The 23,979-nt window shown below is 40.6% G+C and overlaps 1 protein-coding gene across 1 annotated transcript; it reads right to left on the reverse strand.

The window, feature by feature from the left end:
- Positions 1–3,028: 3,028 nt before the first annotated feature.
- On the reverse strand, positions 3,029–23,841 carry LOC146500251 (amine oxidase [flavin-containing]-like). The gene is made up of 15 exons (XM_085135324.1): positions 23,712–23,841; positions 22,643–22,737; positions 22,231–22,368; positions 14,935–15,039; positions 14,726–14,817; positions 13,661–13,802; positions 12,847–12,996; positions 9,850–10,009; positions 9,674–9,770; positions 9,061–9,114; positions 8,918–8,975; positions 8,732–8,829; positions 7,169–7,280; positions 6,357–6,419; positions 3,029–5,926 (listed from the first exon to the last, which is right to left on the reverse strand). Exons 1-15 carry the CDS (start codon positions 23,764–23,766, stop codon positions 5,771–5,773), a joined length of 1,575 nt encoding a protein of 524 aa, XP_084991450.1. The 5' UTR covers positions 23,767–23,841; the 3' UTR covers positions 3,029–5,770.
- Positions 23,842–23,979: the final 138 nt, after the last annotated feature.

Below are 23,979 nucleotides of genomic sequence, written 5' to 3' on the forward strand. Positions count from 1 at the left end.
ACCATAACTCATACATAACTCATGTGTGTTTGAGCTTCAGGGCATAAAATTCAGGATATTCTGGTAGAGAGCAGAATTCATGGTTCCATCAGTTACAAAAAGTCATATCTAACGGGACTAAAACCTTACAAAAAGTTCAACTTTTGTCTCATAAGTCCACAAAATATCTTCCCCAAACTCTCACTGGCCATTGAAGGAGGCAACATACAAGTGTGAGATGAGCCTTTGTGTTCTTTTTTGGTGAGCGGTGGTTTACTCCTTAGAACGTTACCATTTTTGCCCTCTTTCTTTCTTATTGCTGAATCACAAACTCTGACCTTAACTGAGGCATGTGAGGTCTGCAGTTCTTTAGATGGTGTTCTGGGGTCTTTTGCAACCCTCCAGGATGAGTTGTCGATGTGCTTTGGTAGGCTGGCGACTCCTGACTTCCTTTCTCAGCTGTTCTTGAGTTTTAGATCATGACATCATGTGTTGCTTTTTGAGAACTTTTAACCTGCTTCACTTTGTCAGATGATTTCTTGATTCAGCAGCTCTGGCAGTAATCAGGCCTCAGTGTAGCTGGCAGAATTAAACTCAGCTTTCCAACAAATTTGGTTAATCACAGCAAATTCATGATTTAACAACAGGGAGCCGTTATTTTTTCAGCACATATCATGCCTTTCTACATGTACAATCTGCCAGGCACTGACACACCATACCAGATGCTGGCTTTTGAACTGTGTGGTGATAATAAACCTTATGGTCCCTCTTTATGGAGTCATCAGTGTTTCCCATAAAAGAATTTGAAATTTCAGTTTGATTGACTACTTTACCTCACTTCATTTTAAATGAGCTTTGGCACAAAGGAGATGGTGGTGTTTCTGGATCATGTTCACGTATGGCTTCTTCTCTGCACGGTAGAGCTTCAGCCTGTATTTGTGGATGGCACAGTGAACTGTGTTCACTAGTGATGGGATTTCCGGCTCTTTTTAGAGAACCGGCTCTATCGGCTCCCAACTGGCTCTTCAGGTTGTTTTGTTGCTTTAATTAATTTATTATTAACAACAATATAAAATTATGCACAGAAGGAATTACTAATGTAAAAAAAAGTGGTTTTATTTGAGGGGTGGCTGTAGCTCAGGAGGTAGAGCAGGTCACCTACTGATCGGAAGGTTGGTGGTTCGATCCTTGGCTCCTCCAGTCTGCATGTCAAGTATCCTTGGGCAAGATACTAACCCCAAGTTGCTCTCCGATGCGTCCATCGGAGTATGAATGTGTGTGAATGTAATTAGATAGCACTAAGTATAGATAAAGTGCTTGTGTGATTGGGTGAATGTGGTATGTTGTATAGAGCGCTTTGAGTGCTCCGAGAGAGTAGAAAAGCGCTATATAAGAATCAGTCCATTTACCATTTATATATGTTTATATATGTGCGGTGGCCCCTAGAGACAAAACACGTACAAAGTCCAAAACACATTTCTAGCGTTAACTGAACTTCCAAAACAGAGCTACCTAGATCACTTAAATTACACAATTGAAAGCATGAAAGCTTATGTGTATTGTTTGTGTATTTATACACAAGCACTCATATATATTCAAATAATTTAAAAAATGTTTACCTGTTACCACCACACACCAAATCCGGTCGATGGTACTTCCTGGCTTGTGTAGCCTCTAGATAACAAAAGCTCAAAACTGCGCTTAGCATCCTGGAGCACTTCTGTTGTGTTTTGCACGTGTTTTGGAGTTTGTACGTGCTTTGTCTCTAGCAGCCACCCTAAATATACTTTTTTATTCACTCCACATAAAATGCAATAAATAAATCATATAATTCAAAAACCAACTATTTACATTTCAACTTTTAACTATTTACATTTTCAGCTTTTCCCTTTTAAACAAATTTAAAGTGAAACAACACAAAACAACACAAAACACAACACAATTAAATATAAATTAAAATATGAAAACAAAAAGAAGATGCACATTCTCTGTCATATGGACCTGCATGAACAAACTTTCTGAATCCTTTATCATCTGCAACTGAAAATAGTTGTGAATGATTACTATACATTTCTAATGTGACGTTGTCCCTGGCTCTCTATCTCCCTCCTGCTCTGTTCCTGTGCGAGTGTAACTACCGCCCCTCCCCCCTCTTCCCAGCGCAAAGCGCAAGGCTCGCATGCAGAGTGAAGCGTAAAAAAGGTGAGAGAGGGTGAGAGAAAGAGAAAAAAAACCCACGGGTCCCAATAAGGAGTCGGCTCGAGTCGTTCACTTCAAAGATCCGGCTCTAAGAGCCGTTTCGTTCGCGACCGACACATCACTAGTGTTCACAGCGGGTGATTTCTGGGTGTGTTTTGGGGATAATGCAGTGAATTTCATGACAGAACCACATCTGTTTTCACTTCAGCTCCATCTGAGGGCCCAAAGATCACAGACATCCAATACCGATTGTCAGACTTGTCCCCTGCACACACAGATTTCTCCCCGTTCAAAGTCATGGCAATTTTATGTTGATGAATATTATTCTGAATTGTTCCATAATTTGTACAGGCAGTCTTTTGCAGATTGGTAAACCTCCATCCACCTTTGCTTCTGAGAAGCTCTGCCGCTCTGAAACGCTCGTTTTACACTCCGGTCATGTTACTGATCTGATGCTATTTAACCTAACCTTCTTTTTAGCACTACTTACTTTTCCTGGCTTTTGTTGCCCCATCTCAACTATTTTTAAACCAGGTGCTGCCATCAAAGTCAAAATGAGCTTTTATTTTTCTTAAAATGGCACACTGACTCAGCTTAAACATTTGATATGTCATATATGTTCTCTTGCTTGCAAATCATTGGATTCTGGTTTTATTTACAAATGACACAGTGTCCTTTTTGGAACTGCGGTTTTATTCTTCCTGGGCACATTGGGCACTGGACTAGCTTTTAATGATTTTACCCCACATTTTTCTTAACTATTACACCACTGTTTTCACTCCTTTGGGCTGTAGCTCTGCTCTGAGTCGACATAATGACACTTATAATACACACACGACACCAGAATAAATCAGGTTAAGGCGAGTAAAAGATTTATTTCACATTTTGTTAAATATCACCAGCTTTGTATGAGGAATCGAAGACATCAAAGAGCAGGTCACAGGAATAGTTAAGAAGGCTCATATGCACAGAGGGACAAAGGAAGGGGGGGTATCTCCAGAAAAACCCCATAATGAATAACGCTGCATCACGTCTGCTGATGGTTTGTTGTGAGTGCTGTAGTTTTTTGTTGTTGTTTTTCTACAGGGTGGATGGAATTTGCTGGCTTTGTTTGTTCAGCCAACCATGAACTCAAACACTTAGTGAATGTTCAAAAAGTGACATTATTATTATTCAATCATTACTTCTAGAACTGCGCATAAAACCTGCACTGGGACTGAGGGTCAGACAGGAGAGGGACACCACAATGAGGGAGGAAGCGCTGCAGGCACAACACAAAGCACACACGGACACAGAGATAAGCAGAGGGATCACCTTAACAGTCTGAGCTCTGATGCTGTGTTTTTACACCCGGCTTTACCTGAGTCAAGTTTGCAGTGAGGACATAACTCAGGTAAGGGGAATTTACCAGAGGGAAAGAGGGACGAGGGCTGAGAGTGTCAGAGTCACAGGCACTTGCGATAAAATGAGAAAAACGTTACAATTTCCATTAAGGCACAACAGATAAACTACACTCACAAACATCTTTGGGACAAGAACAGCATGATTCTTGTAGTGGGCATAAAGAGCTGCACACAGAGGACTGTGCAGCAGGTTGGCTTTTACATCTACACCCCCGACAAATGATTTTACCCGGACAAATGATTGCTGACGACACTGCTTGCTGAGCGGCCAGTAGTTAAACCTTTGTTGCAGCGAGTCAGTTTTTCAGCGAGAATGTCATTTCTTTAAAGTTTCTCTAAAAGACAGTTTAATTTTTCCTAAACAAATCAAAACACTTGTTACAGGGATGCCTTAGAGCCGGTGGGATTGTGTTTATCTGAAGTGTGAATGTGAAAAGGTAAAAATACACAAGTGAAAAATGTGATTACCTTAACACATGCGTGGTGGTTTTGCTATCTAGTGTGAGGAAAATACATTCAAATGCTTCCGTCATTCTGACCGATAGATTACCACACTAGCAGCTGGACACCACTACATTTCCATTAAAAGAATAAGGCTGACTCTTCTCATTCTTAGGATGACTTTTTCTTTTTGTCTGTCAACAAATCCCACAAATTCTAACAGTGAACTGGTCTGTCTTAACACTTCCTGGCTTATGTACGTGAGCCTAAAGTTCCTGTTGAAGAGAAACTACAGGAAAAAACTAAATTGTTTGAGAAGTCACAAAAAGCTAAGCTGCATTCACCTTCTAGCCCCACTTCTGAGCTCTTATTAATAAAACATGCACGCTTTTATCTATGGATATGAAAAATTTGGTATACTTGAAGATTAAAAATATAGAAAACATAACTATTTGTTGAACATCTGTACCTGCTCTGTGTTCAGTCTGGATAAACTTGAACTCTTTACTCCATAAAGAGACACTGACGACATCCCCTTTGTAGCCTTAATGATGAGTTTTGACACCTCAGCATATATCAATAAAGTTGTGGTTTGAAGACAATCAGAACAGTTTCTGGGTTTTTCTAAGTCTAGTTGCACAGGGAGAGACCATCCGCACTAACTTATGATGCACACCAGTCGTTTTGTTCTATAAGCCTGAAGCATTCAAGGTCACTCCTGGTCAATTTATACAAGGGCGTAAAGAAACAACAAGTAACTATAAGTGAGAAGTGTTTAATTATTCTTTATAATAATCATTACTATAACCATTAGGTTATGGATTACCAATTAAATTTATGGGTTCAGTACTTAGACTGGCACCGTGTTAATTTTTGGTGGCCATATTTGGTAGCCTGTGTTTGCTGATACCTAAGACTTACTATAGTTTAAACAGAGGATTTATATGAAAGGAGTTAGCATGAAGGAGACAATTAGCTATATGAATTCAGTAATTTCATATTAGGGGACATAATTTGCACTTTGGGATCTAAATAAAATTTAAATTTAAGAGAAACAACATTGCCAATTTCACGCAGTACCAACTCATTTTAGGTGCTCTTTTCTCTTCTGAAGTCACTGGATTTCGTCAAACAGCTACGGCTGCTTGGCCAGAATAAATCGGCACCTAAAATCAGCAGAGGTAATTAGACACACAGTGGAAACTCATGCACACGCGCTCGCAAACTTTGTACAGAAACTTTGATGACCACACGCTCACAAATGCATGCTCACCGAAGCATGCGACACAGACAAGGCTCATACACACAGTAAGCATGGCGACATTTATAAACTCACATATAATCGACACAGTGGATTTCATTGGCATTGTATAGGATAGTAATAGTGACAGAGAAGGTTTCCCCTTACGAACTGATTCTGATCTTTTTTCCTTCATTGGTTTCACAATCTGAGTCTGGATGTTTTAAACTGAAGTTAGGCTTTCGTCACTCCTCTCAAACACCTTTCAGTCAGCCCTTCTCACCTGCTTCATTCTCTCTTTCGTTTGTGGACAGAGTAACAGTGTGTTAGTGTTTCTGCATGAGCTGAGCAGTCCTTCTTACATCACGGTGTTTCTCAAAAAACAATGTATACACTATGTAGGTCACAACTCTGTAGTTTGGGCCCATAAAGTAGTGCACTGGAAGTACACAAGTGTCTATTGAGACGTGTTCCCTTGAGATGTGGAGGAGTGAGACGACAGGGTGGTTTAACTCCGGGGGATGATGCCCTTCTTGTAGGCTACCAAGCCAGCTGCGGCGGCAGCCGACAGGAATGTGGAGACTCCTAAGAATTTGAGGAAACCATCAACCGAAGGCAGGTTTCTCTCCCAGAAGGTGGTAACAAACGGGAGTGCCCGGATTTCCTGCAGGACGGAGGGAATGATGATATCAGATATCTGCCGTTTTCATGTGCATGATATTAACTAGATACTTGATAGATGATTTGGCAATATACAACTTATGTAATCTTGGGTTCATAATGTGTAAACAATGCATAGGTGTCTTAAACCTGCATTTTTTTACATGACCAGCAGGGGGCAACTCTTCTGCTTGCAAATGATTGTATAGAAAGCGAGGGAGAAAATGACCTCTCTGGTTTAACACAAACATTAAGGTCTCGTCTGGTAGTTTTTTTCTCATTTGTTACAGGATGATCTTTTTCACAGTATCATTTATGGTAAAAAAGTGTTTTGGATTCATGACGAGAGATTTCAGAGTGTTTCTCCACTGATTGTTCATTTTTTTTTTAATCAAAAGCCAACTTGTAATTTGGTGCATAAGGACTTCTCTTACATCGTTCTCAGGCTCAGGTTGCCAGATCTGATTAGGTTGGAGTTTACCCATCGCACACATGACCTGCGAAAAGACATTGGTGGTGTCAGTCAAAGACTTCAAAAGGATCAAAATACAGTCTAAATTTTAAACATGATACACATTTTTGAGTTTGGGTGATGTTAATAAGATAACTCTTTATTATCATTGCACAGTCATACATAGTACAATAGCACAATGAAATTGGAGAACTGTCCCACGTTGGCACTACATACAACACAACACACCAACTTAACTTAAGTAATAAAAAGAAGAATAAGTGTATGTTTATGTTTAATGCACTCAGATAATCTACTCACACTTGACTGGCCTTTACTGTAACTGACCTACTCTGCAGAAAGAGCCAGAGCTAAGAAACACGGAGGAACATGAACACATGGGGGAGTATCTTAGGAAACCAAACCTAATGTTAATGCCTTGGAAGAAGGACATAAACTGCAAGCAGCAGGCGAGTGTCTTAAAGAGAGATTTAGAAGACTGAGTGGGGAGGACCATTTTGATCCTATGGTTTGTTTCAGTCAGCTGTGCTCAGACATAAATGAGAGGGGAGGATGTCATGATTTGATATCAGCTGACCCCCCAGCGCTGCTGGCTGAGCATCCACAACACCAGGAGCAGGCTGAGGTGTGACTAATAGGTGTGTCAGCTGCATGATTTAAGTGGTTTCCACCTGGTATATATAAGTAACCTGCCTCTAAGGGTGTTTAAACTGGTAAGAACTGGTATTTGCTAACACGTAGCAGTGAAAAGCAGGTAGTTAAATGCTCTCTGACCTCTCTGGCTGCTCTCTCTCCAGCTTGTACGGCCCCCTCCATGTAGCCACTCCATTCGGTGGCCGTCTCTGTGCCCGCAAAGTACAACTTGCCCACCGGCTCTCTCAGCACTCTGAAGAGCAAAAAAGAGAGAAACAGGAGAGGCTTCAGAGGTTAAACTGGTTTACAGGTTTTAAACACCGTTTTATTTTTAATGTATGCACCAGCATTGTACTGATTCATTTCATTTAAGAATATCATCTCACCTGAATAAGTGCAATATGGGATTATATAACATAAAGTGCATTTCCTTTGGATTAATCTTCCCACCCCCACTGTGCTCAACGTTAAAGAACCAAAGAAAGGACTTTTGCTTTAACTCTATTTCTTGCAGGGCCACCCGGTATGTGAAACAGTTACTCTGTATAAAAAAGCACAATGTTAGGTTTCCAACTCCAGCTTACTTTTCATTGTGAGTGAGAACACATTTGCACATCTGGTGAGGATATTTAGACATGAAATATGGTTCCCGTGACGATTAACAAGGAGTTTCAGTTTTTCATATGGAGGTTAACAAAACTCTAATAGTGAACATATGCACCAGGATCTGTACAACAAGCAGCTTCGACTAATAAATGAAACCAGTTGCAATCGATCAGATACCTGCAAACAGCCACGGCACTAGATTGTGTTTTATGTGTGTGTACAGCTACAGATTTAATGGGCAAATCCTGGGGACACGTCCCGCTGTACTGAAAATGCATTCATTTGTTCACACTCCAATAAAACCCATGAAATGCAGCAACAACACCATTCAGTTAGGAATGCCTCCAACAGGAGGTCAGTTTTTTTCTTTAAAAAAGATGAATTATGAGATCACAGTATTGCTTGTGTTGTAAACATAATTATCTGTGCCACACAAAGTGTTGTGATTTCAGTGAGTCCCCTCTGGAACTGTGCACAGGCAGGCAGGGTCATTTTATGGAGTACGAGTGGCGCTGATTTGCAGAAATAAGTGCAAATCCTGCTGAAACATATTGTGGTGAGCTCAGGCGAAGTAGGAGACAGAGACTTCTGTTTCAACCTGCTGTTCCTGCGCTAGCCTCAACGCTAAGCTACAGGAAGAACAGCCTTTTATTAGGAATGCCCTTTCACACACAGCAATAGAGAGAAGTGCTCAAAATCACAGTGCTCTGCCAGCCACACTAAGCACAGAACACACAGCTACAGTAATGTTACATACTAACAACAGCAATGACAAATCAACACATGTTAACTGTAGCAGCCGTTATAATGCTACAACTTAGAAACATTAACATCAGGTATAGACCCATAAGTCCTTGGGCCAGCGGCCCCTCCCCCTAGCCCTCTACATAGCCCGCACCTGAAGGGGTCAGTCGTCCCCAATAATAATAATAGATAATTTGCAGAAATAATCATAAATACTGCTGAAACATATATTAGCCATTAATATCCAGCAGCTGACACATTCAAATAAATTAAGTCAATTGAAATGAAAAGATCGCACTTTTGTATTTATGTTAATTTTTTTTGTGTGTGTACACATGAGAGAGAGAGACTCACCTGCCAAACTGAGTAAGGATTCCTGGGGGGAAATAGGCTGTGTAGCAGCCTCCAGAGTACTCCTCTTCACACCAGTTCTTCTCCTCATAGTGCACCGGCTGCAGGAAACAAGCAGGCACATGAGCAGTCAGTCAAGTGATTCCACAGTATCCACATGACTGTGTACCACTCTGCACCCAAACTCACATGCAAAGCTTCATCTGTGCCCAGCACTTTGGAGTAGATCTCACAGATCTTTCTCAACCTAAACACAACAACACAGGAGTTGGGATTAAACTGATCTCACAGCTCGTGAGAGTTTCTTTCCATCTCTGTCCACTGGTGTCTACCTTTCTTCCTTGGACAGGCTTGAGAGCTTTCTGCACTTGTGGGCAAGGATGAACCTGGGGGGAGAATGAAAAGAGAAAACACTACATGAGCATGTGTGGCTGGTTGGATGACTTTATCACTTGTGTTTAGCTCCATTCAAGTCCTACACTGTATGGAAATAATTGCAGGAGCTCATGTGAGAATACTAGGTCAGAGTCAGATGGTAAAGCTGAGACACAAGCCTACAGGCCAGTCAGTAACCCTCTGATAATCACAGGTTGCTAGTGAAAAAAATGTGTATTCCACCCTAATGATGACTAAAGCACTCATCATGGTGCAGCATTGTATACTTCTTTGGGGCTGCTGATATCACTTAACGCTATCTGGCAACCTCCAGTAACCACTTGCCAACCAATCATGGACGAATACACATTTTTCCCTACTGACAGGTGGTTACCAGGGGGTCACTGACTGGTCTAAAGAGGATAGAAAAGACCACATGTTCATAGTTATAACTCAGGTCTGAAAGCTGTCCTGCAGCAGGTAAATATTTTTGGCGATGTAGTGTACAATATGGAATCATAATACAAAATATACACAATTACAGAGAACTGTTTGAAGCTCTGTACCAACCCCATAATACAAGGTACAGTCCCATCAGGCTTTGTGTCATCCAGGGTGAAGCCGATGGGAGCGCCCTCCTCCTCTATCACCATGCTGCCGCAGTAACCTGGTAACACAATAAAACGTTAGAAATGGCATCATCTTGAACAGCATTCGCTCTCTCTGTGTTTTCACTTCCTGTGTACCCTTTTTCCTCCAGAAGTTCTCTCTGTAGTAGACCATGCACTTTATGACAGAGCCCATGGGAACACGGTTGATCAGCTGGTTCCTCAGCGGGGGCAGCTCAGGGTTGAAGTGCATCTTCAGATTCAAAGCAGGTGGTGTGGCCACGATCACATACTTGGCCTAACACAGAGACAGAGACAGTACACAGTGTGTTCCAATAGTCCGTTTATAACTGAAAGGTGTGACCCAGAAGTGTCTGCATGGTAGTCATCAGCCATAGTAAGAGATGTTGCAATTCTCCAAATACTAAGGAAAGAGGCTTCAATGCTTCCTTTAATATAGGATACACTGGACTATCCTTTATGAAAAGAGAGGAGAAAACGCTGTCCCATAATTCATTACAATGGACCATCTGACCATAAACTTTCTTGGCTTTCTGTACAAGCTAAATTATACTATGGCTTACTTGTATTTTTAAAGAAAGCAATACTGGTAAACACACCACACTTTTTTTATGCTTAGTTGCAGCATCCAGATGAAATACATAATCATGCTACAAGATTCTCAACTAACCACAATTTAGTAACTCCTCGAGTTAAAAGTAACTTTTTGAAAAACTCTGTTATATTTAGAGCATCTCTTCAGTGGAATAAGTTGCCTTATGCAATTAGAGAATTGGCTTCTATTCATAATTTTAAAAATCACCTAAAAGCCTATTTAAGAAGTTTTTAATTTAGTTGTAAAAATTGTAAGAGGGTAATGTCACTTGTAATGGAAATTATGTATTTTGTTTGAGTGGGTTTTTTTTGTTTTGTTTTGTTTTTTATAATTTTTAATATTTACATGTTTACATTTTCAGAATTGTAAAACCTTATTGTGGATGTAAGAGCCAAATTATGTGGACATTCTGCATCCAACTCATTGTGTAACATTTTATTTGGTGGTATTCAATGGTTTGGGCCCCAGGAAGACTAGCAACCACTGTTGTGGAAGCTAATGGGGTTCCTTATAAATAAACAAATAAATGAAAACAATCAACCTAATCAACAAAGTAACACAGATCATGTACATTTTAACTGCTTTTTTCCAAGCAGCCAGTAGATGGCAGCCAAAGAGCAGCAGTGCCAGTGAAGTTTGTGAGTAACACTGTGAAGGAGTTACTGTTTTACAGATACATGGATGTTTCATATTCAGACTGCATCATCTCACATTATGTAGTGTATAAATATAGTATCTGTTTCATTTCCTAATACATAATAAAATCAAACAAACGCTACAACAGTTATTTGAAACATGGCTGCAGTAACAGGAAAACAGTAAAAGGAAAGTCCTGCATTCACAATCTACTGAAACATAAGAGCAGCGTCATTATTCATTATCTTATCAGCTTGTTAACGGTGATGTATCCATATAAGCAAAGTCATTCTGACTATTTGTTTTGTGGGCCATTTGAAGGTTGGGAAGCACTGGACTGAACTAATCAATTGTGTCTACAAACCCAGTTTCAGAAAAGTTGTGACATTGTGTAAACTGTAAATGAAAACAGAATGCAGTGACTTGCCGATCTCAGAAAGCCATCTTTTATTCACATATACAGAAAAATATCAGAAATCTACTATTATTATTTACAGAAACAAAAAGCTCACTTTGAATTTGATGGCAGTGACATGTCTCAAAGTGACATGATCAGCTATAAAAACTGTTTCTACAAATTGTGGAGCAATTTCAGAAAAATGTTCCTCAACATAAACTGAAAAGAATAATATCATCAAAACATTCCAAGAATCTGGAGGAATTTCTGTGTGCAAAGGATAAGGCTGAAAATCAATAATGGATGCCCATGATCTTTGGGCCCTGCTGCATCACTGCACTAAAGCAGCATGATTGTCATGAAATCACTGAGAGGGCTCGGGAACACTTCTGGAAATCACTGTCTATGAACACTGTACTGTTCACAAATACAGGTTAAAGCTCTATCATGTGAACATGATGGTGAAACACCGCCATCATTTCTGGGCCAAAACTCATTTTAAACAGACTGAGGCAAAGTGGAAACTGTTCTGTGGTCAGAGAAATCAACAGAAAGGCTTCAGCAGAAGTAAAAGAGTTGGGGTGTTGAACCGGCCTGCCTGCAGTCCAGACCTTTCACTAATTTGGAGCATTATGAAATGAAAAACAAACAAACAGACATATGACGGAGAGCCAGAACTGTTGACATATATAATCAAACATAAATGAGACAACTTCCTGCTCCCAAAGGTTTAGTACCTGCTCTCCTCAGTTGCTGAGGAGGTGTTAAAAGAAGAGGCGATGCTAAACTGTCTTAAACATGGCCCCATCGCAATATTTTGGAGAACAGTTGCTGCCATCAAGTTCAAAATGAGCTAATATCCATTTGCACTTTCTATGCTCCGTTTATGAGATTGAAAATAATTGCATTATTTTTATTTGACATTTTTACACAGCATCAACTTTTTCAGAATCAGGATTGTACGTACATCTGCACATATATTTATTTATTTACTGTTTTAAAATGTCTCCCTTTGCAGCCGTCATACAGATGAATGTGAGTTAAGTTAGATATTTTCCTCTGAAATGCAGGGACATAAAAGTACAAAGTATCATAAATTGGAAAACGTTAGAGTAAAGTTTAAGAATCACCTCTCTGTGATACAAGCCCATGCTGCTGAGGGACCTTCCATGATGCTCTGAGTGCCTTTCCTCTATTTTCCTCTCATTATTTTATCCTCACTTCTTTTCTGTTCAAAGGGGTTTCTCTCCATCTTGTTGTAATCCCTTTGACCATTTAGTGCGGTGTGCCATGAGATGATTTGGTGCTAGATACCGTTAATAAACATTAATCGAGCTCCTCGAATATTTACTAGACTGGACTTTAAATGCTCACTTTCAGCTCAATATTATATTTCTGACTATAGCAGAATATGTACAGAAAGACATAAAAAGTGTCCTTAAAGAATAGTACTTCAAAGGAAATACTGGTGATATACTCAACTCACCTTGTAGGTCTGCTTGTCCACGGTCTCCACCACAACCATGTCTCCGGTCTGGTCGATCCTGTAGACTGGAGACTGCAGCTTCACTCGGTCTCCCAGCTCCCTCGCCATGCACTGACTCACCTGATTCGAACCCCCTACAAACTTCCTCTCCTTGAGACACAAAGAGAGCAGAGTTCAATGAGCACCAACAGGGAGAGCAGATGCAGCAACACTGGTTTCTATTTATATTGGGTGGAAGTGACTCTGATCCCCCACTGGGTACCCCTCAGCAAGGCTAATAAACTCCCATTTTGGAATGAAGCCGATAAAATCCCCTGATTTATCCTGGTGATATGCACCGGTTATCCTCAGTCCACCTTCATTTCCTTCACTACAAATTTCTGCATCTTAATTCAAAAGAAACACGTTCATAAAGCCAGGCCAGCAAATGTTAAATGATGAAGTGAGGAGGTGGAGAGAGGTTTGGGCTGTCAAAGCTCCGATACACAAAACTAAATCAGTGCTGACCATTTCCATGTGGTTAGTGTCAACATCTCTCTCATCCCTGACCAGAAACACATTGTGTGCATTCCTCTGTGGCATTTGGAGGAATTTGTCGAGCAGTCGCTGTGAAAGCACGAGCTAAACCTAAATCAGTCCTGGGCGGTGAAACGAGGTGAGCCTCTTCTTGTCTTGTTTGATGAAAGACACGTTTTGCAGGAGGAGTGCAGCTGCACTCGAAGCAATGCATACCAATTGCATATCCATATGTTTAAGATCACTATGTGTAAATACTTCAAACAGTAGGTATTCAGTAATCAGTAGGAGGACATACCTGTCCTCCATTGGTGGTGGAGCATATCCTCATTATTCCTCCGCACTGCTTGACGTACCAGAGTAACCAGAGAGCCGACACCTCGTGGGGTTCAGAGGTCACGATCAAGTTGACAAACAGTGTGGCGAAGCGACGAGCAGTACTGGGAGAGATTACATGGAAGGTAAGAAGTCTTTAAATACTGCATGTACCCCAGTCACAATTTTTATATTCTGTAAGAGTGTGAACAAAGCACAAATAAATCACCATGTCAGGGATTTCTGTTTGCTTGTCCTACTTTTCCAGCAGAGACTTGCATGTAATGTACATTTGAGCAGTTTCAAAGTTGAACTAAAGTTTTATTTTAGTTTAATATAGGATACATTACAGGATTAATTCAAACGCTGAAGCAGTACAATCATTTAATTAGTGCAGGACTGTTGTCATTTACTTTTATAAGCTGCATATTTTAAATTTACACAGTAATTAGATTATCAAAAACATTCTCACTCACAGTGCATCATATACTGAAGCTTCTCCACCAAAAACCTCTATGAAATAGCTACAACCTTCAGCATCAGTTTTCAAAGTTTTTGCAGGGATGAGAATTATTATTCTTATTAGTGCTGACACAGGAAGCTGTAACCATTTACACCTCTGCAGGTTTGAGTCACTGAACTGGACCTCTTAACTGTGACTGTGGTGTTGGAGCCTTTTAGATCATTTTATTGGAATTAGCCAATTAACCAAAATTAACCAAAGAGCGTTAATTTGACTTCCAGCTTCAGTGAGTGGAATTCTAGCATTTCATGCCAAGTCTGTTGTGCAGAATGCTGCCCCCATGAAACCTTAGTAACTGAGGTTGCTAACATTAGCTTATAACCTAGCACTCCACCAGCCAGCCTCGCTGACTCATATGAGATATTAGAAAATAAAACAACATTTCTTTAGTTAGAGACCACCTTCAACATTTGTGTCACATGATTTAACAATACAACTTTACCCTGGATATAAACGTTCAGAGATAACAGGATGAATAGCTAGACCTATTCTCTGCACAAACGGGAAACATTTTGAACATGTTACCTGGTCCAGCAGAGTTTTTCAAAGAGTTCCTGCATGGTCATCTTGTCCCACTCCTCAGCATGGGGAGCTCTCCAGGGAGCCTCTCTGGGAATCTGAAATGCAGGAGGATGTTCAGCATGAGTTAGGCATGTAGCAGGTGTGCAACCTGTCCAGTAAACCAATCTAGAATGATTAATAAGAATACTCATTAATAGTGAGAACTGCTTTACCTCCTCGCCCATCTTATCCATTGTTCTAAAGAGGTTGTTGAAGTCCATCAAAGCGATGGGGTTCCACATGGGAGGCAAGGAGCCTTTGAACGGGTAAGACTTTCCCTGTTGGACACATGATTGCGGCCATCATCACCAAAACAATATTCTTCAATCATCAAACAACCATTGCTTATAAAAACTGTGCTTAATGATGGCAGCATTCAAAGAACAACATTTCAGCATTTGCCATTAAAGATTTGTTTCAGTTGACCTCTAACTGACTGTGAAAGCAGTTTGAAGAGTGGTGGGGAAAGTGGAGTAACAGCTTGTGCAATGTTTACAACTGAATCAAAGATAATGAATCATTAAATGTGATAAGAGTAGCCATAATCTAAAGCCATAGTTTTTATGCCTGGTCTAGTTTATTTCTGCATTTCTCAATCACACACAAAGTCATACAAACACAGAGGTGACAGTCAAACACAGAGGTGACGGTGGGTTTAAAACCACTAAAGTGTTGCCACACCACAATTGTAACTAGAGATTAATTTTTGTTGCTTTCTAGCAAAGTTCCCTTAGCTATGTGGAGGATAACAATGGTATGAGCGCATTCATTTATGTGTGTTGATGGAACCTCAAAAATCTCTCAAGCGTCATACGCTAGAGAGATTTTTGAGAGCTTGAGTATTGAGAGCTTTGCTTGACAGGAACATTTATTTCAAACCTTATTAAATACAAACTTCCTTGAAAGAGAAAAAACTGTCTATACATCTTTGTGGAAATGCCCAAGCCTCACAGAGCTGTCAGCTCAGAGACAATTCTGGAATAACACTTACACTTACACTGTACTGTCTTGGTCTGCAGCTGCAGCTTAAACTAATAATGTCTCCTATTATTTACAGTCTCTTAACTTATTGTGTTGTGTGATGTAATACCACTGTAATAGAGCCAAAGGAAAAAAACAAAACAAAAAAATATCAAAATTGTTTAGTTCTTCAATTCATTGTAAAACAATGCAGCTGTAACTGCATTGTTACTGCATTGAAGGAGACTGGAGGCATCAAGGTAGCACGGAGGGAGGTTAGCCAACTATCGGAGCTGCAGAAAGGTGCGACAAAGAAGGTGCCTAAGAAGTACAGCAAGTTGTCCAATACCTGAGGCCTTGGAAACTGCCAAGCAAAGACTCACAGCCTTAGCCAGCTGCTTAAAGAGGTACACCAGAGAGATAGAAGGCAGGAGAATAACACCAGCTGTTCTACACAGAACCGGTCAAGGTGTGCTCTCAGTGGCAGGGGAACAATTTGAGAACAACACCAACAAGCACAAATGAACCCACTGCTAGTTGACGAGAGACACCCGGAATGGCTAACTGAAAGCCGGATGGTCCTGATCCTCAAGGACCCCCAGAAGGGATTGTTCCCATCCACCTACCGGCCAATAACCTGCCTCAGTACCACATGGAAGCTCCTGTCGGGCATCATGGCGGCTAAGATGAACAGGCACATGGGTCAGTACATGAGCGATGCACAGAAAGGGACGGGCAAGAATACCAGAGGCGCAAAACACCAGCTACTGGTAGACCGAGCAGTCAGCCGAGACTGCAAGACCAGACTGACAAACCTGTGCACTCCCTGAATTGATTACAAGAAGGCCTATGACTCAATGCCCCACAGCTGGATACTGGAATGCCTAGACCTGTACAAGATCAACAGGACCCTAAGAGTCTTTATCAGGAACTCAATGTGGATGTGGTGGACAACACTAGAGGCCAACTTCAAGCCCTGAGGTTGTATGCTAAGCTTAAGGAAGGAGGTTAGAGGCTAGTTAGTGTCAGTACCACAGTGGCTGGACAAAGCTGGACTGAAAGACAGCACAGAGGCGCTAATCATGGCAACACAGGAACAAGCATAGAGGCTGGGCTCTATCACCCCAGGCAAGACCCCAGGTGCAGGCTGTGTAAAGATGCCCCTGAGACAATCCAGCACATAACAGCAGGGTGCAAGATGCTAGCAGGCAGGGCATACATGGAACGTCATAACCAAGTGGCCGACATAGTATACAGAAACATCTGTGCCGAATATGACCTGGAAGTCTCGAGGTTAAGATCCTGTGGGACTTCCAGATACAGACGGACAAAATGGTGGTGGCAAACCAACCAGACAACCGGACAGAGACGGCCGTAGTGATAGATGTAGCGATTTAATATGACAGCAACATCAGGAAGAAGGAACACAAGAAGCTTGAGAAATACCAAGGGCTCAGGGAAGAGCTTGAGAAGATGTGGAGGGCGAAGGTAACAGTGGTAATCGGAGTACTAGGTGTGGTGACTCCAAGCTAGGCAAGGCGATAGCACCAGTCTATTTTCTACTGTTACAGAGAAGTCAGTGACAGACAGAGAGGGACGTTGATGATGTGTAGCTGCTCCCATGCACAGAACAACAGGTCTGTCTCCATGGTGACCACAGCCAACAGAATACAGGAGGAGAGAAGAAGAGGGGAAGACAAGTAAAATTATAATTCACGCTGGCAGTAATGACACCCAGTTACATCAATTGGAGGTCACTAAAATCAATATTGAATTGGTGTGTAACTTTGCCAAATCAATGTTGGCAATGACCAGGAGTGCATGTTTAGCTGCATGTTATCCTTAAATTGCTGCCTGTCTGAGTGGTGTCCAAAAAATTATGTGGGCTCTAAAGATAAATGGGAAACTTTCTGGAGGAAACCTGTTCTTGTTAAGACAGACGGCATCCATCCCACTTTGAATGGAGCAGCTCTCATTTCTAGAAATCTGGCCAAATTTATTGAACCCCCCAAAATATGACTATCCAGAGTTGGGACCAGGAAGCAGAGTTGCAGTCTTACACGCCTCTTTGCAGCTCCTCTCCTCCTGTTATCCCCCAAAAACCTATTTCCATAGAGACTGTGTCAGCTCCCAAACAGACAAAAAACAAACTAAAAACCAGCAATAAACAACTTAAACATAAAAAATCACAAAGAAAGAACAATACAGTATCCACATCTGAACCAAAGAGTAAAACAGTGAAATGTGGATTATTAAACATTAGGTCTCTCTCTTCCAAGTCTCTGTTAGTACATGACTTAATAATTGATCAACAAATTTATGATTTACTCTACAGAAACCTGGTTAAAAGCAGGATGATTATGTTAAATGAATCAACACCCCCGAGTCATTCTAACTATCAGAAACCTCAAAGCACAGGTCGAGGGGGCGGTGTGGCAGCATGTTTCCACTCCAGCCTATTAGTCAACCAAAGACCAAGACAGACTTTTAATTAATTTGAAAGCCTGATGCTTAACATTGTCCACCCCAGCTGTAAAACTCAAAAACCAGTCTTACTTGTTATCATCTATCATCCACCTGGGCCTTACACAGAGTTTCTGTCTGATTTCTCAGACTTTATATCTAATTTAGTTCTGAGCTCAGATAAAATAATTATTGTGGGTGATTTTAACATCCATGTTGATGCTAAAAATGACAGCCTCAACATGGCATTTAATCTGTTATTAGACTCAATTGGCTTCTCTCAAAATGTAAAAGAACCCACCCACCACTTTAATCACACTCTAGATCTTGTTTTAACATATGGCATAGAAACTGAACATTTAACATTTAACTGAAAACCCTCTCCTGTCTGATCCTTTCCTTTTACAATAATTGATTACACAGCAGTGGGGAGTTGACTTCATCACAGTAGATGTCTTTCTGAAAGTGCTGTAATTAAGTTTAAGAATATAATCCACCCACTGTTATCTTCAATGCCCTGTACCAACACAGAGCAGAGCAGCTACCTAAATGCTACTCCAACAGAGGTCGATTATCCTGTTAATAACTTCGCCTCCTCACTATGTGTGACACTGGATACTGTAACTCCTGTGAAACTGCAGGCTTACTTGTTGTTCCTAGAGTATTTAAAAGTAGAATGGGAGGCAGGGCCTTACATTTTCAGGCCCCTCTTCTATGAAGCCAGCATCCAGTTTGGATTCAAGAGACAGACACTATCTCTAATTTTAAGACTAGGTTTAAAACTTTCCTTTTAGCTAAAGCATATAGTTAGGGCTGGACCAGGTGATCCTGAATCCTACCTTAGTTATGCAGCAATAGGTGAGTTTTTCGTTTTCAGTCACCTTTCTCATTCACTATGTGTTAACAGACCTCTCTGCATTCAAAACATTCAGGAAAAAAGGGAGCTTTTCCTTCCCACTGTTGCCAAAGTGCTTTCTTAAAGGGGGTCATATGATTGTTGGGTTTTTGTCTGCATGTATTATTGTAGGGTCTACCTTACAATATAAGGCACCTTGAGGCGATTGTTGTTGTGATTTTGCGCTGCATAAATAAAAAATAAATTAACGAAAAATGGAAACATCTGCTTCCACACCAGCAAGCGGGGAAGTGTCCTCAATCAGAGGACCAAAGAACGCTACTTGAAGACAAAGGTGACTGTACTGCAGAGGAGGACTTTATGACAACCATCTAAAGATAAAGATTTCACAGAACCACAGAAAATGCTAATCACTGCCCTTAGCCTTTTACCCAAATTATATTGTACGCTCTTATCTGACTTTGAAACAAACATCTATTATCAATAGTTATTTTATTGCCTATTGCAATATACAGTACTGGGAAAATTTTTGCTCTTCTTAATTTCTCATTTGTTAAACTACATTTAGTTTTAAAATTTAGTAAATTATTATTAGATTCGATTAATTAATACATTAATTTAGTAAGGAAAAAGCTAAACAAACCTATCATGTCCTAAATCGTGAATTTACTGTGATCAACCACATTTTTTGGAAAGCTGAACTTTGGAAAGTTCAGTTTCAACTAGCCACACTCAGGTCTGATAACTGCTGAATCAAGAAATCACTTAAGTAGAACCTGTCTGACAAAGTATAGTAGGCTGAGCGACACGTCATGCCATGATCTGAAGAAACTGAAAAACAGCTGAAAGACAAAACCGCTGACAACTATCGGTCTGGAAAACCATTTCTAAGACTGAACTAAGTGGAGAGCTGTTGATCACAAATGGGCTACTGAAATTACTCCAAGAGTGCATCAATGATTCATCCAGGTCACAAAAGAATCCAGAACAACATCTCAAGAACTGCAGGCCTCAGGTGTTTGTGATTTACCAACAGCAATTTAAAAATTTTACTAATGTAGTAAAACACACACACACGGTATAAAAATATAGGTAATAAAGACTGATTGCTGTGAACTGCCGATGCAGGGATTGGTTCCCAGGTGTAAGATAATAAATCATATCTAAACACCACCTCTGAAGTCAGTCTAAAGATTTCTTGGATTTCTATCTTGCAGAGCATTCATTGTTGGCCAATATAAAATGCAAACAGTTTTACATTATCTGATGGTTTCACTGTGATTATTATAGCATTCTAAGATCTGTTCAAGATCTGTTTTGTGTTGTCATAGTATTTTCTTTGTTCTTTGTCAGACTGTCTGTGTCTCATGTCTCTGTTCCTGTTTGCTATCCTCCAGTGTTTGATGCATCAAGTGTTTTGTGAAATTTTGAGATTCTGATTATTCTCTTGTTGTTGTTTTTTTCCTGTTTAAAAAGTTCTGGCTTGAGAATCTTTCATTTGGCCTAATTTTTGCCACACCCATAACAGGGTAGCCAAAGCAATAGGAGCCACTTCCCTCACAGCTTAATGGTAAGCTCAGTCCACCAGCTGGTAAAAGGGAAATAATTTGAGGATCCCATCCCATAGGGCAATGGAGATCATTATAGTGCAGTCATTTTTAAAATATATTTTTAGGATAGCACTTCTATAAGGCATTAGTTACAGCTACGAGTAGATGGAAAAACAGGCCCAGAGAGGGAGCAGGACTCTTAACGTCCGTCTTCGACCACTGTAACACTTGTTGGGTAGGGGTGGGTAGTGTTTGTTAATCGTCCAAATGGCCCAGGGGAAGAAGCTGTAGAAGCTGTTAGTGAGTCTGGGGTGTGGGACATGATTGGTGGAGGGTCAAACAGGTGGTGGGCGGGGTCACCTTTCTTTCTACAAGACTGGTAGAAAGGTCTGGTCTGGAGAGTGGCTAAGCTGCGAAATGAACTTAACATTCTTCTTCGTTGGCCACTCCTATGTTTCTTTGGTGGTATATTTTGGGTCATTGGCATGCTGGAAGACTCATTCATATCTTCAGCTTTTTGGCCGATGGAAGAAGACTCTTGTCCAAGATTTTACGGCACATAGTCCAATCCACTGGCCCCTCTATACGGTGAAGTCATCCTGTACCCACAGCAGAAAAACAGCCCAAAGCACAATATTTCCACCTCTGACTGTGGGGATTGTGTTCTTTAGGTCATACTCATCACTTCTCCTCCTCCAAACACTGTGGGTTAAATTGTTGTCAAAGAGCTCGATTTTGTTTTCATCTGATTACATTACTTTCTTCCAAGGCTTCTCTAAAAATTTTAGGTGTTCACTGGCAAACTGAAGAGGGGTTTGTAAATGTGCCTTCTTGAGCAGGGAGACCTTGTGAGCGCTGCAAGATTTGGTATATGGTAAATGGATTGATTCTTATACAGCACATTACTATTCTACTTGAACGCTCAAAGCACTTTAGCATGTCTAACGTACCCGTACCTTTTGATTAATAGATGACCTGCTCTACCTCCTGCGCCACATTATTCTCTAATTTTAGACCATTACAACCAGTGTGTAACCATTGGTGTTTTTGGTGACTGTTCCTAGTCTTGAGATCATTAACAAGCTCCTCCACTGAGTATATATGTTCTGTACGACCGTGTGTGTGGGGAGTGGCTAATTTAGCAGATTACAGTCAAGTGAACTAAAGTTAACAATGATGATAACAATGTTTTACTTTGTGTGCAAAAAAATTGTTTTTAGTGCAAACAAAATATTCCCAAAAAATGCTTCAAACTCTACTGCTGATGGCAAAGAGGCTAGCTCTGTTAGCTCATGCAAAAGTGAAGCTGACAGGAAATGTGCCAGCAGCAGAAAGTAGCAATTGAAAAATGTTGATAAAGATCCTTGTTGCCATGCCTACTGCGTGATGCCAGAGGGGTAGCAGAGACTTGGATTTCCCTTTTATTGGATAATGGGTCAGACTCAGGATATGGTGCATCATCATTGGAACACTGTCATCATTTACTCCATCAAGTGAATATCAAGTATTCTTCACTTAAAGTGAAGAATACATCTGGAACATGTCGTGAGTACACATCTGTCACGGACTACACAGAGATAACATAAACCAAGAGAGCTTGGAGTAGAAAATTATCTACAATAAAAAAAAAAGACACTCACATTAACATAATGCACCAAGTTCTCCTGCTCGTTGACTTTGTAGGTCTTTATGCCGTACTCTTTGGCCAGACGGAGGATGCGGTTCTGTGTCGGTCCAATGTAGGCACCGCCTAGATCAACCCACTTTGCCTCCTTATTCTAAAAGACACATACTCGCAATTAGATCATGACAAAAAAGAAAGAAAGAAATGTCACAGATATTTCTGAAAAGGCTAACTGATCTATGCTTGTACTTCTACGCTCATAAATGACTTGAATATAAATGTCATTTTTTTTCTGTATGCTCATTAAAAGCAATAGATACACCATCTTGGTTGTAAAATTAAAAAAGCTGGAAAGTATTTATATTGCTGTTACTGATTGTCTCTTTTATGAGCCGCTCCTACAGTAGTTTTGTCACTCTTTGCCTTACCTGCACAGTGAAGGTACGACCACCAACCCGGTCTCTGGCTTCCAACACTACAGGATCGAGCCCACTGGCTTTCAACAGCTTTGCAGCACTCAAACCTGCAGAAGGACAGAGACACCAACAGGACTTACACATAAGGATTCAAGCAATATATGTGCTTTCTGTACTTGTAAAAAACGGAAATAGCAAAAGGCACACAGGGATTTTAAAGGTCTTTTAAAATTAATGACAAAAAAGGCTTCCAAAAATCCTAATGCTAGTTAGGACACTGTTATACCATCAACAGGTATTCCCACTTTAATTGTTTTCCGTTGTGCATTTACACTGATTAGTTTTTTGGTAGGCATACAACTCAATACAAATACTTAAATACAATTACATAACATTTGCTTTTCAAATGAACTGAGAGAGCTCTGGGGAAAAAATAGAGGGGGCAGGGGGGATTGAGGTTCTCAACAAATCACAAACCAGCCAACCAGCTGATTATGTGGGGAGGAAGAGCTAACAAGTAAAGCACTGAGCACTGGCTCACCAACCACAGAGTATACAGTAGATAAACAGCTTGTCATACACTGACCTCTGGCATATGGAGTATGGGTATGTCACAGGTTTTGCTGTGAGACTGAGCAGGGCAGACATCTCCGAAATCATCGGAGCACCTTTGCAAATAGGCTCTATCTTGACAAACCGACCAGATATCTGAAGATTAAACCTCTACATTCTCGGCTAAAAAAAATATTTAAAGTGTATTTGGTGACATACAAACAGGGTATTTAAAGGCAAGTTTAGTTAGTTAGAGAAATGCCCAATAAAAAGACTGGCCACCAGGCCAAAGCAATGGTTTTTACTCGAACAGCATTAACCCCACCCCCTGAGTTTGATGGGTGAGGTTGGCAGATAAAAGTAATTCATGAAGACAGCCGCAGGGTCAGAACTGCCAAAATGAATTAAATAAATACATCATTAAATAATTGATTAAATGTGCCAATAATTAAATACAATTTGAAATTAATAAATACATAATTTATTCAATGTTTTAAATGAAATTAATGGGCATTAACGTGCAGCCTACCTGATATGCCCGCGCCGACCACTATAACATCGTAGGTGTTGCTGGGTGCAGTCATGTTGCTGGGTGGTGTGTCTTCTTTCCCCTCTTGGTTGTGTCAGCTCTGGATCCAGACTCATCTGGATTAAAAAGCGCCGGGCAAGCCCACTCCCTGCAGAGACCGCCCACCCATAGTAAAGCCCTGCCCTGTGGGTATGGAGGACCATTAGGGAAAAACGTTTTATGGAATAATAATAATAATAATAATAATAATAATAATAATAATAATAAT

The sequence above is a fragment of the Neolamprologus multifasciatus genome, chromosome 16, assembly GCF_963576455.1.
Source record: "Neolamprologus multifasciatus chromosome 16, fNeoMul1.2, whole genome shotgun sequence".
Lineage (NCBI taxonomy): Eukaryota > Metazoa > Chordata > Actinopteri > Cichliformes > Cichlidae > Neolamprologus > Neolamprologus multifasciatus.